At 41.4% G+C, this 18,811-nt stretch overlaps 1 protein-coding gene across 1 annotated transcript; it reads left to right on the top strand.

Moving 5' to 3' along the window:
* The first annotated feature begins 1,096 nt into the window (after window positions 1-1,096).
* Window positions 1,097-5,041, top strand: LOC139453828 (uncharacterized). Its single transcript, XM_071235287.1, has 3 exons — window positions 1,097-1,106; window positions 1,460-1,491; window positions 4,505-5,041. The coding sequence occupies exons 1-3, from the start codon at window positions 1,097-1,099 to the stop codon at window positions 5,039-5,041; spliced, it is 579 nt and encodes a 192-aa protein (XP_071091388.1).
* Window positions 5,042-18,811: the final 13,770 nt, after the last annotated feature.

Genomic DNA, 18,811 nt, shown 5'->3' on the forward strand with positions numbered 1-18,811 from the left:
TCTCCTCTTGTAATCCACAAGAATGTATTGAATGGTCCTATTCTTGCAGGATTCTATGTTCCCGTGGCACGCCGTCAGCTGCTTGCTCCACGACAAGGGCACAGGAAGTGACGAGTTTTAACTGAAATAATATTTCCCCTAATGCCCCCTGTACTTGTGAGCATGCATGAAATAACCAAGTGCAGCTAGAAACATCCATACAGGCCGACCACACTTCAATGACAATACATGAACTGACAAATCTTCTGGTGGCCTGAAGCAACAAACTTCCTTAATCACAAACAAGCTAAAAGAAAAGGTTCAGCAAGATTGTATGGAAGCAGGTAAGAAGGTGGGAAAAATGTATTTAAGTTAGGGGCTGACCTTTATTTTCTGAGGTGTGACCTGGGTTTTGTTTTTGAACAATAAATAATCTGTTTCTATAAATGCAAGAAAAATATTATTCATTAAAAAATGGGAATTAATTAATTGTAACAACATTAAGCTATGAAAAATAATGTATAATAGGTCCAAACAACCTGATTTGCTCCTTTCATAGAACAAAAATTTGTTTTGAAGTGCTTTCTGAAAAATACACTTAGAAATGCACAAAGGGTCCCCCTTCACACACATGCACACCCCACCCCCCCCACACACACCCCACACCACCCCCAAAGGAATTAATTGGTCAGTCAGTCTCTAGCATTTTCTACTTTCGCCTACTGATATGTTATTTGGATGCGTAGTCCAAAGAACTGACTTAATCCAATTTTACAAAATGTCTTGCTGAATAGTCCCAGTAACTAACACTGCTTCAGTATATCGTTACATCTGTAATCACATCACACACCCAGATTCCAAACACCAAGCGTCTTGGAGGTGACTTCAAGGTCATAAATGTGTTGTGGGTGGATACCGTGTATTTAGTACATACAAGATGAAAGACAATCAACACCTTCCGTTTGGTTGTTTTGTAAGGGTGGGATTACACCAGGGGTCAAGTGATCACCATTGAATGTTGACCTATGATATAACAGGACATAATGCATCTAACTGTAAAAGGTGGACCAATGACATCAGAACTAGCAGAGTCATCAGTGGGAGATCAAAGGTCATGATGAGCCCAGGTAAGTTAGGAGGAGATAGGTAGCTGGTAATTGACCCTCAAATTGACCCCTAAAAGAGGGATAATTTGTAAGCTGGGGTAACAGCGTATCCTTAGATCAAAGACCACCATGTAGGAAGGGAGCTAGATAGGTAGTAAGATGGTACACCCTCCCTCTGAAATTGGATTAATTTATGGTACAATGGTAAGGTAATGGACTGAAATTAGCAAGTGTATATTTATTTTGGGGTAGGGGTTATTAAAATGGTTTGGTATTTGGGGTTCTGTGGGTATAAGGGTGGGTGCTTGATCCAGCAATGATCTGATGTTTAGGAAACTGTAATGTTGTATAATGTTGCATTGTGATGTTCTCAGATCAGTTTAAGGTCATGATGGCTGATGAAGCAGTAGATAGGGAAGGTCCTTAAATTAAATGAGGTAATTGGTAATCAATCTGCCATTGGACACAGAAAGATCTTATTTTTTCTGTGAACATGATGTCATACAACTGAGCAGGACAAAGATGCACAAAGCAATCTGTGTTTATGTAACTAAACGACTCCATGCTCAAATGTGAGACACTTACCTAGGACTGCACCCAAAGATTGATCCCGAGCCTTTTGCATGTGAACATCGCTAATCACACCAATGCTTGGACTATGAAAACATTTCTTTAAAATAATCGTATTTTTTATTCTTCAAAAGAACCTTTCCTCTTCTGCAGTTTTCATAGTGGAATCAAGGAAACTAGATTTAGTTTAGTTTGATCTAGACTAGCCTAGGTTTTTAGTGAAAAAATATCTATCATCCATCCATCCATCCATCCATCCATCACACAGGACAGCACAGGACTAATTGCTCACTGGCAACTCAGGATATGAAATGTCTTGGGCTGGAACACAATTCATGTAGGACCAACACAGAAGCACATCTTAAATCACCTAAATATCACTCCCCTATGTCGATGGACCATTAATGAGCAAACACAGCTCATCAACAAAACAGTCACTTTTATTGAAAAGTAACCAAATCACACATAATTTCAATGTTTAGAAGAACATACTCAAATAAATTAAAAATATCTCGATTAATAAATGAATAAACTATTAGTCTTGATTATGATGTATATTTCATTGTTAATTCCACATAATGCTTGGAACTCAATATTTACTCCAGACTGATACTCCTTGTAGTAGATTATTTGCTGAATAATTAGCTTGTGACCAATCAGGAGAGAAGGTACCTTATGGGTGCTAGGATACCTTTGTGCTATGACGGCAGAAAGACGTTTGATGTCACCTTCTTCAGTGAAGATAGCCATGTGCGATGTCATGTATCTCTGTAATAAATATGAATTGAACCTTGTGATTTGTATTTTTGTGTTCTGTAGTTCTAAAATATAACGAAAAGTCAAAATGTGATTTTTCACCCATAAGGTTCCTTATCGCATGGTTGGTCATTATTTCTTCAAGATTTTTATATGACATGTAACAAACCAACAAAGATGAGAAGGAGGTCACTACATGTCAACATGAATACATAATTTGTTGACATTCTCAATATCTTTTTAAGTAGACGTAAATTGTTTTTTTCTTAAGATGGGATAACAGTCCCTCTGTTGATGGCATATCTCCTTCTGTATCTGAGGGAAGTCAATTACTGAACACAGAGATGGCAAGATGGCTTCCCGGCCTTCAATACAACAAGAAGCATGGGATTAACAGAAGTTCAAACAAGAAATTACTACATTGTCACATCTCCCGATAACAAAGCTTACAACAATGTTCCAATCCTACCAATAATGGAAAATACTACACAGAATGTGATCTATTAGAAAAATGAAAACTTCAAAGGTTGAATGATGAAATATGAGATGACACGATTAATTTAGATAAACCATCTTATGAACAATAAAACAGGGACTACACTACTTTAATTTGAGTAATGAGAAGTGGGAGCCATCTTTAAGTCAATGATGGCCTGGTAGTTTCAAGATTTCAGATACCATGGAAATTGGGTTATCCCAATTCCCAATTTAAGCAGTGAAGAAAACTGAACAAATCCTTGTCAAAGAGGAAAACAAGCCTAGTAAATTGGGCTATGCAATTCTGAGATTAAACTTCTATTACAGCTTGAAACGATTACATATGGAACAAATCTGGTTTGTAATAGTCCAGTGAGTCTGTACGAGACCTTCAACACTGAAGTTGTGTTATGTCTGATCTAATCCTATAGCTACAAACAGGGTCCTCTCCAATAACAAAGAATTAGGTTAACTTAGGGACCAAGTGACCCCTAGTCTGACCCCGAAAATTGGGACAATGTTATTTCTGATTCGGATCCATGATCGTCAACACTGTAACACTTTAACCACCTCGACTACTTAACACTTGAGGTGATGTCTCATAATACGTCATTGAAAACCGACCCCTGAAATTGTCGGTGTTGACCCCATTGAAGGATTCGTTTCGTCGGAAGGCATGATGTTGCTTAACTGAGATCAAAGTGGGAGATACTGGATGACATCATCGAGTCATAATGAAGCAGAAAATTAAAGATGGGGGCATGACAAGTGGCGACACCTAGAGGCGAAATGATACACTATCCAAACCAAACAGTCTTTTTCTCAGCAGCAAGAGATTTCCTTACTTGCATCATTCCTGATTAAAAGTCAATTGGTTTAGTCGACAACCCTCACCACCTTGACCTCGAGGTCACACTACCCCTAGGGGTGCAATGAGTAGATGAGACCCCGGCAACTGTTCTTTAATTGTGCTTCGAGAGGAGTATGTTACATCTAACAAGAAATAGTTTCAATTAAGGATTGTTTCATCAGTTCAAGTTATGAATTATCAATGATGGCCTGGAAGTGAAACCATTTCAGAAACTGTGGAAAAAGGGTTGTCACAATTTGTATTTTGAGCAGTGAATAAAACAAGGAATCCAAGTCAAAGAGGGTAGCATACCTCGTAAATTGGGATCAAACTACGTTTCAGTAATGAAATGAAAAAATGTGAGATAAAAAGTGATGAATCTGAAAGTCAGTGTTTCACGAACATGAGACAATGAATTGATTGAGCTAAGGTCAATTCCTAGAAACGGCCAATGTTACATAATGCAGATTTACCTGGGGCTACCTTCTATTTTGAAGTCATGGGGACTCCCAGTTTTGCTGTTTGGGGTTCACAGACATGAATTTGGGGCCCAAGGGTCACCACAGACCAAAAACAAATAAAATTCTTTCAGCATTTCAAGAACATCTTCACCTGACCACCATTCAACTCTACCTCAGCCTGTGTCCCCCATTAACCAATACCTCCAGAAGAAGGCTCTCCTTGAATGCTCCCCCCTTCCAAGGATCTCCAGAAGACAGTTCTCACCCACACCTCAATCTGTGTATCCCATAACTAACACCTCAAGAAGAAGGATTCCCATCTTCCCAGCACCTCAAGGAGAAGAATTCCCACCTTCCCAGCACCACAAGAAGAATTCCCACCTTCCCAGCACCTCAAGAAGAAGAATTCCCACCTTCCCAGCACCTCAAGAAGAAGAATTCCCACCTTCCTAGCACCTCAAGAAGAATTCCCACCTTCCCAGCACCTCAAGAAGAATTCCCACCTTCCCAGCACCTCGAGAAGAAGAATTCCCACCTTCCCAGCACCTCAAGAAGAAGAATTCCCACCTTCCCAGCACCTCAAGAAGAAGAATTCCCACCTTCCTAGCACCTCAAGAAGAATTCCAACCTTCCCAGCACCACAAGAAGAATTCCAACCTTCCCAGCACCTCGAGAAGAAGAATTCCCACCTTCCCAGCACCTCCAGAAGAATTCCCACCTTCCCAGCACCTCAAGAAGAATTCCCACCTTCCCAGCACCTCCAGAAGAATTCCCACCTTCCCAGCACCTCCAGAAGAATTCCCACCTTCCTAGCACCTCCAGAAGAATTCCCAACTTCCTAGCACCTCAAGAAGAAGGCTCTCCTTGAATACCTCCCCCACCCCCTCCCAGATCTCCAGAAGAAAGTTCTCACCCACCCCTCCACCTGTGTCCCCCCTCAAAATAAATTCCAGCATTAAAAGCATCCAAGGATGAGGATGACCTGCTGACAACATCAGTGTTGGGTTTGCATCTGATTACATCACCCCCTCTCCCCACCCCACCAGGACAAGGGTGGAGGAATGTTGGGGGCTGCCAGAAACTGTTACCCTCATCCTCCGGGAGTTCCATCTCTCCACAAGTATGTCTTTGAAGTGGTCCAACTGTAAACAAGTGCCAGCATCTCAGTTTGTGGGGTGAGATATTTTAATGGTGGTGACATGGATAGTATGTAACAGGTTGATTGCAAGATTCACTCCTTGGTTGCCTCGTTGTTCTATGATGTCATCGCTTAGCTGGACTCTTTGATGATGAAAACTGGAAATTCTTCCACAGAGGACATGGTTTGATGAACATGGGAAAGGTCAGAATTTTGTGTGAGTTCTGAAACATTCATCATCTTCAATCTGTTTGTTCCACTTGATTAGCTATGTAACTAGACACTTTATGCCAGTTTTAAACAATATTGGTTTCATATTATAGTAATTGACATAGACAGTGGGCTCACACAGCTTACCATAGTCCTGCGCCATGACTGTGGAACATAGATTTTTTAGATATTTGTTTTTACTCAAAGGCTAGGCAAGTATAGATCAAACTAAACCAAAACAGCAGAAGAGAAAAAGTTCTTTTGAGGACAACAATTATAATTGTTTTAAAGAAATGATTTCATTGACTAAGTGTTAGTCTAAGCCTACAAGTGAGAGGAGACAAAGCTGCATCTGCCGAGATGAGGGACAGAATTGTGTTGGACCAACAGTACTGTATCTACAGCCATATGAGTGAGTGAGTGAGTGAGTGAGTGAGAGTAAATATATTATACTTACAAAACAGAAACAGTGTGAGATTGTATATGTGACAAATAATATTTCCTAGCATGGTCAGCATTTGTCTTCAGCCATATTTCAGACAGATATTACACAACACACACACATGCATGCACACTCACGCACACGCACGCACGCACACGCACGCACACGCACGCACATCCCTGGTTCTATCTCATCCATACATCCTGGTATTCCATAACACGTCCTCCCATCACATCACTTCACAAGGACAATTAAACCACATCAAGTTGGTGTTCTGCTCGATTGCACCACTGATAGACATGGGGCTAATCCTTTCACAGATTTATGACTTAATGATTTGGGTTGCATCACTGTCTATTATGATGGCCAGTGTTCCTCAACCACCCTGGCTCTCCCTCCCCCGCCAACAGGTGGCGGCTGATGGTATCTCACTAGTTACTGATGGACACAAAGCAATGTCCTGCTCTACGTCTACAACTAAAGACAATAATTTGGAGTTTGCAGAGCTAGTGCAGCCATTGTGACTACAAAATATGTTATTGAGTTGGCTGCCATCCCAACCAAGAATATTCAGATGGCTCCTTACATAGGAATATTCCTTAAAATAATGTTTTCTTAAGAATGATGCCTCCTTATGCATCTAAAAATTCTTCCAAATTCTTCCAAATCCTTCGATGATAAAATTGGTTTATGGGAATCCCGCCAAATTAAAATTTTTGGGCATCAAAGTTGGGTACAAAATGTCCGATTAGGAATTGTTTTACTGGAGCCCTGGCAAATACTATTTAGATACACGTATAAAACAATCTGGTCATGCATACACTGAAGTCGACTGAAGTATTATCTTTACTCAAAGATATAAAAGTGAGAAGGAATGCGTGCATAGTCAGAAAGAAATACGAAAATTATACTTCACGTATAACCAGGGAGTTTGATTGTTATTATCATTAAACAATATATCACGTGACTAACCATGGGACTGGGTAGTCCTGCGGGGTACCTGGGTCCTACTCAGAACCCACCTGACCGACCCGAGTACCCAAGTTGTCCAGCCGTAGTACATACTCAACACTATTCTCTCTTACACATCCTGGAGCATATATGTCATTAAACAATGTCTATTTCATTCTGATCTCCACTTCAGCTCTCTGAAACTAAGAGACTAAGGGTTCCTTTACAGTATGTTTTATCAGACCTCACACATAACTTTTTGTCAAAGACTACAGTGGAATCTGTTCAATTGCAGACTCGTTTGGGACTGAGAAAAAAGTTTGGTTTATGGTGAGGTCAGGATTTCACAGGAGGCCATTCGAGTGGCTGCAATATAGTGGTTTGTTTGATGTTTAACGCCGCACTTGGCAATATTCCAGCTATATGACGGCGGTGTGTAAATAATCAAGTCTGGACCAGACAATGCAATACAGTGGTGTTACAAATTGGAATATTATTGACATGCACTTGATGCATGTAGACATAAATATTAAGGTTGCATTTTTCAATAATAGGATGCACTATGTGTATGTATTATACAGCTAAATCGAGCCTTGGTGTACAAAGAATAGGTCCCCAGTTTTTAATACAAGAGTTGACCTGGCTGACTGTGTGTCATGGATTATGCTCATGCTATCGACCACTGGATTGACTGGTCCAGACTCTATTGTTTACAGGCTATATAGCAGAAACACAGCTGAATGATAACAACTTTCACATTCATTCCCCATTAACTATATCTTAACACATCATATTCACACTATTGTTAGAACTCTCAGGGCAGGGCATACGGGATCGGGTGGTCAGGCTCGCTGACACAAAATGGATCGATGTTCATGTTGTCAATTACTGCATTGTCTGATCCAGACTCGATTATTTACAGACCGCCATCATTTAGCTATTATATTGCTAAGTGCAGCATTTAACAACAAACAAACAAAGCATAGCCCTAAAAATAACAAAAAACATTTTATTTTCACAATTGCTTTTCAGCAACAACAAAACAATGAGAAATAAATATTATTTTCTTTAAAATTGGGACTTTTATAAAAGACCTTATTTTCTTAAATTAAGGGGTATTTTAATATTTCATTCAATTAAAAACTAAAAGACAGGAAAGCCTCTTCTTGTTTATTGGTCCTGTTGTCACTGAAATGGAAGTCACCTCTGTATTTCGTGTTTGAAACAATACAAATTACCAGACTGCCATCAGGATCCACAGACTGAAGAAACTGCAGGCCCTGACTAAACTCTTCAGACCCTCATTCCAAAAACTGCAGCTTATAGAGACAAATCAATCGACACATAATTTTACTGAAGGCCATAAGGTCTCACATAACTTAGAAACTGCAGGCCTGACACAAGATTTACCTGCCACTGGCCTGTGGGCCGGCGTTTTTTTTTAAAACCGTCTGCAAAGGAATATCGTTATTATTACTATAATAACTATGCAATTTTTGTATTCTCATTTGTGACTTTTTACTGACATTTGTTTCAGACATGGGTCCGAATATCGGCCTCTGAGCAGGTCCAGATAAATCCCCGAGATACCAATCACTCCATGACCAGCTTCACATAAAGGCTTATATACAGACAACACCTTCTCCCACGGGCTTATACCCAATAGATCATGATAACCACATATCTCGTGTATCGGATCCAGGGAGGATGTGATGGCCGCCGGTCTAATGAATCCGGGAGTTTATTATCCTCCGTTGCATCAGATTGCCGCTCCACATCCTCAGCTCCTCTTGATGCTGCTGGAGAAGCTGATGAAGTCATTTCACAGCTAATTGAGCCACCACACTCTATCTGAGACATGGTGCAATGGTTACGTCACACCATCAAATACTTGTCCAGACAATTATTCAGCTTTGATCAGAATCTGTGGGGAATTGTCCTCCTTAATTAAGATAGGAGATTGTCTTGGGATTAATTGAAATCGGGGTTAAAGAGAAGATGCTTGCTTAGATGTTCCTATAGTTTTCAACTTTACACTAATTTGTTTATCTGAGACACCATTTATGGATGGGTTCTGTCCGAACTGTGCTGGCTACTGGTTTAAGGGAATGATGAATTGGACCTTCGGACTTCTCTTTCATAGAATTCATGTAAAATATTGCCATTCCTGTTGGGTGCGGTTTATTTGTTTTACGAACTCAGATCTCTTCATTTCTTGTAACATTTGGAAGAATGAAGTGTATTAACAGTTACAGTTAATGATGTAGTGTGGATCCTGTTAGACTGGACAGTTCTGTTTACAAAATGACCATGTGGATTTATAGGTGTCGGGCTCAAGAAACATAGTTCATTAAATTGTTGATCACTGTTCACCATCATCATTCTCAATGTTCTTTAGGGCTTTGGCCAAAACATCCGGGCCCTGTTCTAAGAGATCCTAGCACCACGACTACCATAAACCAATGTTAAAGTACAGAGGTTACATCAAGGTCGCTTTGTGACCCCTCCGTGGTCCAGTGGTAGAGCGCCTGGGGTTGTCAGACCTAGTTATAGAGATGGTCTCCGTGGTCCGGTGGTAGAACCACTGGACCAGACAATCCAGTTATTAATATCATGAGCATCAATCCATGCAATTGGGATCGATGACATGCATCAACCCAGTCAGCGAGCCTCACCACCCGATCCCATTAGTCGCCTCTTACGACAAGCATAGTCACCTTTTAAGGCAAGCATGGGTTGCTGAAGACCTATTCTACCCCAGAATCTTCCTGGGTCTATTTGGTAGGTCTCTATCGTATCTCATGAAGTACAGAAAGAACAAAATGCCTTCCCTCTGTAGGTACTTTGAAACAATAAAACTATATGAGGTAAGGTGTTTGGTAGACAGGGTTGAAAATCTAATAATTTATTAATCACGGTTCAAGGCCATCCGTTTTTCTTTGAGTGTTTCACATCTCCCTTCAGTCCTGATTTAACTCTAATCCAGGTGATCCAATTACTTTCTTTCTTGACCTTCATCTAAAACAGGGCGGTCGGGTAGCCTAGTGGTTAAAGCGTTCGCTCGTCATGCCAAAGACATGGGGTTCGATTCCCGACATGGGTACAAAGTGAAGCCAATTTCTGGTGTCCTCCGCTGTGATATTGCTGGAATATTGCTAAAAGAGACGTAAAACCATACTCAGACAGACAGAGTCATTTGTTTAGTCATGCTCTGAGTCCGACCTACACTGTGACAAGTCTTCGCTGAAAACAGAGTTGACATGGATTTCATCTTCTTTATGTTTTCAATGCAAAGTTTCGGTACAGATGCAATGCCTGTCTTCATTGATGCTGCAGAATCTAAATGGCTACAAAACAATATTAGAATCTATCTTTCTAAAACTTTATGAAAAAGTCAAAAGTCACTCAAAATAAAATAAAATATATGAAACTGCCAGCATTCACTCTGTCATTGTTGTGATTAACCCATGCTTTAGATCTAGCTTCCTCCTATTCAAGCTTCTTCTTTGAACAAGTATCAATGTCATTGATATCCACACCAGGCCCAACTCCTGATAGGGGGTGGAGTCCCAAGATTGGGAGTCTCAGATGACTCGGCCAATCAGACTTCAGTCTCAGATGACTCGTCCAATCAAACTTCATTAATGCCCCCATATAGACCCACTTGTATTGTACTCACGACTTAAGATGAAGCCTCGGAAACATTAACCCTTATGTGGGTTAAATCCCTAATATATACCTCATGGGGTAATGCATCTCCCGGTATCGACACTGGGACAAAGACTGCAGTGCTGCCTTCCCACCCCACTGCCCCACCCCCATCCCGACACAGGGTTAAGGCCTCCAAACTGAGGGTCATATAATCCCCAGATGAATAAAGTGATCTTCAAAACAACAATGTATCTTTGTTACCATTGGGTCCTTCATTGAGAGGTCTAGGCCCAGTTTTCACAAAAATATCTTAGTACTAAAACTATAGCAAGTCGTGTAAGTGTATGGGAGTTGCGACAATTAATAAAATACCAAAGTATTCCTCGCGCGAACAGATCACACGGGCTCAGTTTCACAAATCTATCTTAGTACTAAAACTATAGCAAGTCGTGTAAGTGTATGGGAGTTGCGACAATTAATAAAATACCAAAGTATACCTCGGCCGAACAGATCACACGGGCTCAGTTTCACAAATCTATCTTAGTACTAAAACTATAGCAAGTCGTGTTAGTGTATGGGAGTTGCGACATTTAATAAAATACCAAAGTATACCTCAGCAGAACAGTTCACACGGGTTCAGTTTCACAAAGCTATCTTAGCATTAAGACTGTCTTACGTCCACAGGATACCAGGGCTCATTTCACAAGTTTTTAGATGTACAAATGTCGAAAATCCACAGTTTAACTTTGTTACAGCAGTCGTAGTGCTAAAATCAGTTCTTCGTAACAAGGCCTTGGACAGAACAACTCACATGTGATCTTAGCGCTAAGACGATTGTTACATCGATACTTAGCTTAGACCTTGTTCCACAAAATAATCTTGGCAATCATCCTAAGTCTAGTATTAAAGAATATAGGAGTCACAGCAGTTGCACTACGTAGTACTAGTGTGAGTGAGTGAGTATGGTTTTATGCTGCTTTTAGAAATATTCCAGCAATATCACGGCGGAGGACACCAGAAATGGGCTTCACACATTGTACCCATGTCGGGATTCGAACCCGGGTCTTCGGCGTGAGGAGCACATGCTTTAACCACTAGACTACCCGACCGCCCCCGCTAAGTATAGTACTAAGACCTCTTTGTGAACGTGGTCCTCGTGAGAAGTAGTAGTCTGTCTCACAGTCCCTGAACCACATTATTTTTCCTTCCGCCTAGCCCCTTCTGTAATGATATAGTCTTAAACGAAGCAAATCTAGATTTTTCTTTCATCTCAAATTATATAATTTCAGAGACTAAGTGTTAGTCTACTGAACTAGTTGGGGAGCAAGTCAGGTTATGCTGGCATATGATACAGGGAAATACAGGATCTGGTTTCAATATGAGTGAGTGAGTGAGTGAGTATTGTTTTACGCCGCTTTTAGCAATATTCCAGCAATATCACAGCCAGGGACACCAGTAATGGGCTTCACACATTGTACCCATGTCGGGAATCGAACCCGGGTCTTTGGCATGACTAGCGAACGCTTTAACCTCTAGGCTACCCGACCGCCCTGTTTTAGATGAAGGTCAAGAAAGAAAATAAGTTCATCACCTGGATTAGAGTTAAATCAGGACCGAAGGGTGATGTGAAACGGCGTGGCGAGCACACGCTTTAACCACTAGGTTACCCGACCGCCCCAGTTTCAATATGAACAGGTGAGTGAGTGAGTATTGTTTTACGCCGCTTTCAGCAATATTCCAGCAATATCACGAAGGACACCAGAAACAGGCTTCACGCACTGTACCCATGTGGGGAATCGAACCCAGTCTTCGACTTGACAAGCGTATGCTTTAACCACAATGCTACCCGACCATGGAAATACAGGAACTGGTTTCAATAAGGACATTTACCACACATGCAGTGTATATGGAGTCACCCTTCCATACTGAAAGTTTTATTTTTTATATGGTATAGCAGGGTTATTAGAAACTCCAGATACTGTTCAGTCCAGCTGATAGTACACGTGCATCAGGAAAAATTAAATCTTAAAATAAATCCATTTTTTTTCAAATGTGAGGCGGAAGGCATTATATTATTTATATTTTTATCTAAACTAACTGTTCAAGGCATCCGTATTCATTAACTGTCATGCAAACCTGAGGAAGCTCTGGGTTATAATTGGTCCCCAACAACCTATGCTGGTTGTAAGAGGTTCGTTTGTTCTTATGTTGTTGAATGCCAATATTCCAGCTATATGATGGCAATCTGTAAATAATCGAGTCTGGACCAGACAAACCAGTGATTGACATCATGAGCATCAATCCACGCAATTTGGATACGATGACATGCATCAACCAAGTCAGTGATCCTGACCACCTAATCCCGTTAGTCGCCTCTTACAACAAGCATAGACGCCTTTTACGGCAAGCATGGGTTGCTGAAGACCTATTCTACCCCGGATCTTCATGGGTCGGTCATTATAGGTTACTTAATGGATCAGACTTGGTGATTTGGTTGTCAATGTAGTCCAATGTTGGGGACCGGCTCATAACATGAATATCACAGGATTGTTTGGTCCAGATTTGATATTTTTTACAGAACGCCGTCATATAGTTGGATGTTTACCTCATCAGGGCCCCAGGGACAGGATCCACCAACTCACCTTCCCTACCCCAGGAGACAAACACCGACTCATCTCCCTACCCCAGCCCCCCCCCCCCCCCCCTTAACTCCTGTATCCTCCATCCATGTCAGTTTGTCTCTAATCCCCAAACACCCCTGCAACTACACTACTAGTCTGTCACACAGACCCTGAAACAAATATATCCAATACAGCCCATAAAAGTCTATAATATTTCGCAAGTCTAGATTACTGCAGTATCAGGAATGAAGAGGGTCTCTGGGCTCCTTTTTTATCATATTTCAGAACTATAATTTAACAACCGTTTTTATCCATAAAAAATGTTCATTACAGAAACTAGATGTTAGTCCATGACACTATCCACATGGGTTGTGTGTCTGAGGGCAGGAAGTATTATGGATCCCCCAAATCACCACCCTCAATATAACGTTCCCAGTCGACGCCCCAACTCCTGTAATTACCCTGCTCCCCCACCCCCAGTAAGCCAGTACCTGTTGGAGCAGGGTCTATCAGACTAGGGTATCTACCCCTATTTCCACTAGAACCTCGGTGCCACTGTCCTTCACAGAATCCTTGGATTGGCTGTGTCTGTTTCCCAAAGCCTGTTGATTATCTGGGGGGTAGGACCTCTTGTCGAAGAGGCAACGAACGGTTGGTTGGTTGGTTGGTTGGTTGGTTGGTTAGTTGTTTAATGCCGCACTCAGCAATATTCCAGCTATATGACGGCGGTCTGTAAATAATCGAGTCTGGACCAGACAATCCAGTGATTGATATCATGAGCATCGATCCACGTAATTGGGAATTTGGGATCGATGACATGAATCAACCAAGTCAGCGAGCCTGACCACCCGATCCCGTTAGTCGCCTTTTACGACAAGCATAGTCACCTTTTACGGCAGGCATGGGTTACTGAAGATCTATTCTACCCCGGAATCTTCACGGGTCGGCGACAAACGGGATCGGGTGGCTGAGTTGTTTGAAGAATGTCATTGTATCCCAACTGCATGGATTGATGCTCATGTTATCAATCACTGGAGTGTCTGGTCCATACTCGATTATTTTACAGACTGCCATATTATAGCTGGAATATTGCTGAGTGTGGTGTTAAACAACAAACCAACAAGTCCCGGACATTGTACCCTACTTCTCTATGGGTGAGTGAGTGAGTGAGTGAGCTGGGTTTAAATCTGCTTTCATTCAAATTTCATTTCAATACATGGGTCAACTCAGGCCTCGAAGTTGAGACTAAAACGGTCGCCCATGCGACCTAAATTTCAATTTGTCTACTTTATAAAATTCAGAGGTAGCCAAATGACTACCTTGAAAAATGTCTTGTGGCAAACAAATTCTATTGCTACACGAATGTACACTCATAAATAAATAACAGCTGATCATGGATCACGCTTATAATTGTACTTGTGTATAATTCCTCCTAATTTGACAATGAACCTAAATACATAAATATTAATGTAATTAGTGTTTTATTGCAGTTGACAATGCTCATTGGATAAGCAAGGATATACCTACATTATCTAGTAACATAAATTACATCACTGTTCAAGTCACAAATAACAAAAATCAAGTACAGTTTCCAGTCATATACAATTTCAAGACTTGTGCAATGACTTGTACATGTTATAATAGGTATTTGATAAAAGATAATTTCAAATGCTTTTGGCTACATACAATATTGGCTTGACTTCTTGTTTTTCCCACTTGTACTTGTACTTGTAGCCATATGGCTACTTGGTAAAAATTTAAACTTTGAGGCCAGCAACTTGATTTGGGATATCTGCCCCAAGTTGAAGTTGATGAAGTTTACCCATGATCATGAGCAGGGTGCCAGTAAACCAAGAACTAGTCTCGGGGGAATCTGGGATTGAAACCTATGAGCAGTGGATCCTGGCCTGGCTAAGGGACACAACTCTGCAAGATGTGATGAAGAGGACCACTGGGACACCTGAACTGACCTTTGGCAATTGGGGCAATGTGTGATTCAAACCCACAATGAGAAGATCATGACAGTTAAGGGACACAACTCTGCCCTGTGTGATGTAGCTCCTTTGACGGCAAGGTACCCAAATCCTCGCACTGACAAGCTCTGCACTGGTCTGAACTTGGTCCTTAGAATCTGGGGCAGGATAGACCCTACCCTTACCCCTAACAACCCTTGTACTTCCACAAGCCAGGCCCCTACAATCTGAAGCCAGGCAGGACATACTCCTCCCCGATCAGATCCCCTTTTCTGTCTATCTACAAATTTGGCCCTTCAGTCTGAGGGGGAGAATGATTTAGTTGGTTTGTTTGTTGTTTAACGCCGCACTCAGCAATATTCCAGCTATATGACAGCGGTCTGTAAATAATCGAGTCTGAACCAGACAATCCAGTGATTAATATCATGAGCATCGATCCACACAATTGGGATCAATGACATGCATCAACCAAGTCAGCGAGCCTGACCACCTGATCCCGTTTGTTGCCTTTTACGACAAGCATAGTCGCCTTTTACGGCAAGCATGGGTTGCTGAAGACCTATTCTACCCCGGAATCTTCACGGGTCGAGGGGGAGAATGAAGGCCTGCACCACAAGGTCTGCATTTCAACAAGTTCGTCCCTCCTAGGGCTGGGACGGGTAACTAAGTTGTGTTCCTATAATAAAGAACTTGACATCCATATATTCTCTTCCTTATGTGTATCACTTCTAAATGCCTTTCACAGACCTCAAGGACAGGATAGTCAAATACTTGGTACACTGACGATTTACAGTTGGCAGTGTCAAGTATGGCACAATGGATGACAATACTTACGCTTTCACAACTAATTAGCGTTTAGTGTAACAGGTATTAAAGCAAACACTGAAGGGAAGAGTCAATATTTTTTACTTAGTGAGCGACTTAATCGATACTTTAATCGAAAAGAAAGAAATCGCGATCATCCTTAGACAGAGGCAGGATGACGCTCCCCACCCCTCACAACCCCCTATTCTGTCTGTCTAACTTCCACCACCTCTGTACATGTCTGAGCCAAGCCCCAGTGTGGAGACAGGGGCAGGATGGACCCCTACTGACTCCCAGCTGGGCCCCGCTGGTCCCACTGAGGCCAGGATATCTAACACACTGGTCACTATCCAGTCAATTTCATGCTCCGTAATTCAGATTACAGATAGTCTACCAAAACATGGACAGGCACATTTTGTCAACTTTCCCAAGACTACCACGGCCATAAATTCTAATTAGATTCCAGTTCTATCATGACTAATTAGCCCTGCAAACAGCTAATCTATTTTCTCAGATGGCTCCTAAAGTCATCAGAATCCTTTCCCAAGATTGTAAAATGCACATGAGGGGTTGTAAAGTTTACGATGGTTGTCCACAAAAAGTGTGATGGAGAATCAGTGTTTGGTTGTATACTGAACAGGAAGAGCTAAGGATCATAAATAGTTTGAGCACACAATTGCACAAAAATATCCGGAAAAATATTCATGATCAAAATAGTTTATGGTCTCTTGTTCAGTAGAGTTGAACCTCTATATTGCCATCGGAGTCAAAATTAACATTAATAGGTTCACCTTATAGTGAATAGTAATATGGCCTCACTAATCATATTTTTTTGTTTTATTGAAAAATAAGAAATAAAAAATATTAAAAATATTTTTAAAATGGTTGATTGAAAATATGCATGTGAACATCTTATTTTTCTGAAACATTCATGTGAAAAAGTTGACATCAATTGCAATATGAGCATATTTATTTTTCTTTTGGCATACTGACCAAGAAACTGCTTGTAGGTTATATAAGTATATACGTCCCCCTCCCTCAAGACCCCAGCCATCATCACCCCTCCTCTCTACACCCCACCCTCATTACATCAGGGATGGGAACCCCAGTCACTGGAAGCCCCTGGGGCTCCCCAGGGATAAGATAAGAGAAAATCCTTAATTACTACATCATCTTAAAGATCAACAAGCTCATTCAGATGCTTTTTAATCTGAAAGACCCAAGCAATATGTTGACATACATACTGCTTTATCTTCATCTTTAGGATGATTTGTGTGGATAACACACCATAGGTATATTGTTTGTCACAATCAAGGATTACAGAGGTGATAAGAAGTGCTTTCAATTAAAAATGTATCCCAGCTTAAGTAAAGCCCTGTCAAAACAGGGATTATCTCCCTTGATGTCCTTTGTTTTTTGAATGAGATGAACAAGGTTGTATCAGTTGCAACTCCTTGATAATATATTATATACACATAGATAGGGTGGGAACTAGGGAGTGTGTGTGGGGTGGGAATTAGTGTGTGGGTGTGGGGTGGGGAACAGTTCTTTACTCTGTGCACACAAAGATACTGGGAGAGGTGTCTTAAGTCGGAGCTAGCAGACAAGGATAAGATTAGGTATAGGTATCAACAAAGTTTCTGTACTGCAGAAAATGAGAAGGACATATTGTTATTTATGGGTAAAACATTGCATGAGTGAGTGAGTGATTTGGGTTTAATGCTGCTTTTAACAGTATTCCAGTTATATCACGGTGTGATTGGCTTCACATTGGAACCACATGTGTGGGGAATCAAACTCGGGTCTTAGGTATGACATGTTAATAGTTTAACCACTGGGCTACCCTACAGCCTAATAAAGATTGAATCAATGTATACTGGACATCTGAAGACAAATATTCCTGGCATGTATCACATCAACACAACATGATCCAAAGGCCTATTAAAACAGAAGTAATGATAAGTCAAACAATATCATAACAACATCTGTCTTTTCAGATTAACACTGAACCTCTAAAACCCATGTTAGAATAGGTCTTCAGAAACCCATGCCTGTCTCCCCCCATGAAGATCTGGGTAAGAATAGGTCTTCAGGAAACCATGCTTGTCTCCCCCCAGGAAGACCCGGGTTAGAATAGGTCTTCAGCAACCCATGCTTGTCTCCCCACATGAAGATCCGGGTTAGAATAGGTCTTCAGCAACCCATGCTTGTCCCCAGTGAAGATTTGAGTTGAATTGGTCTTTAACAACCCATGCTTGTCTCCCCCTTTGAAGATCTGGGTAAGAATAGGTCTTCAGGAACCCATGCTTGTCTCCCCACCCAGGAAGACCCGGGTTAGAATAGGTCTTCAGCAACCCATGGTCGTCTCCCCTATGAAGACCCGGGTTAGAATAGATCTTCAGGAACCCATGCTTGTCCCCCGTGAAGATTTGAGTTAGAATAGGTCTTCAGCAACCCATGGTCGTCTCCCCTATGAAGACCCGGGTTAGAATAGGTCTTCAGCAACCCATGCTTGTCCCCAGTGAAGATTTGAGTTGAATTGGTCTTTAACAACCCATGCTTGTCTCCCCCTTTGAAGATCTGGGTAAGAATAGGTCTTCAGGAACCCATGCTTGTCTCCCCACCCAGGAAGACCCGGGTTAGAATAGATCTTCAGCAACCCATGGTCGTCTCCCCTATGAAGACCCGGGTTAGAATAGGTCTTCAGCAACCCATGGTCGTCTCCCCTATGAAGACCCGGGTTAGAATTGGTCTTCAGCAACCCATGATTGTTGTAAGACGAAACTATGATTGTCATAAGAGGCGACTAAGGGGATCGGGTG

This window comes from Haliotis cracherodii, unplaced genomic scaffold (assembly GCF_022045235.1).
Source record: "Haliotis cracherodii isolate W230 unplaced genomic scaffold, xgHalCrac1.p SCAF_10, whole genome shotgun sequence".
Taxonomy (NCBI): Eukaryota; Metazoa; Mollusca; class Gastropoda; order Lepetellida; family Haliotidae; genus Haliotis; species Haliotis cracherodii.

Coding starts and splice junctions, on each gene's coding strand:
- LOC139453828 (XM_071235287.1), top strand. Junction 1,492..4,504: donor TCATGATGGCTGATGAAGCA/GTAGATAGGGAA, acceptor TAACACCTCAAG/AAGAAGGATTCCCATCTTCC.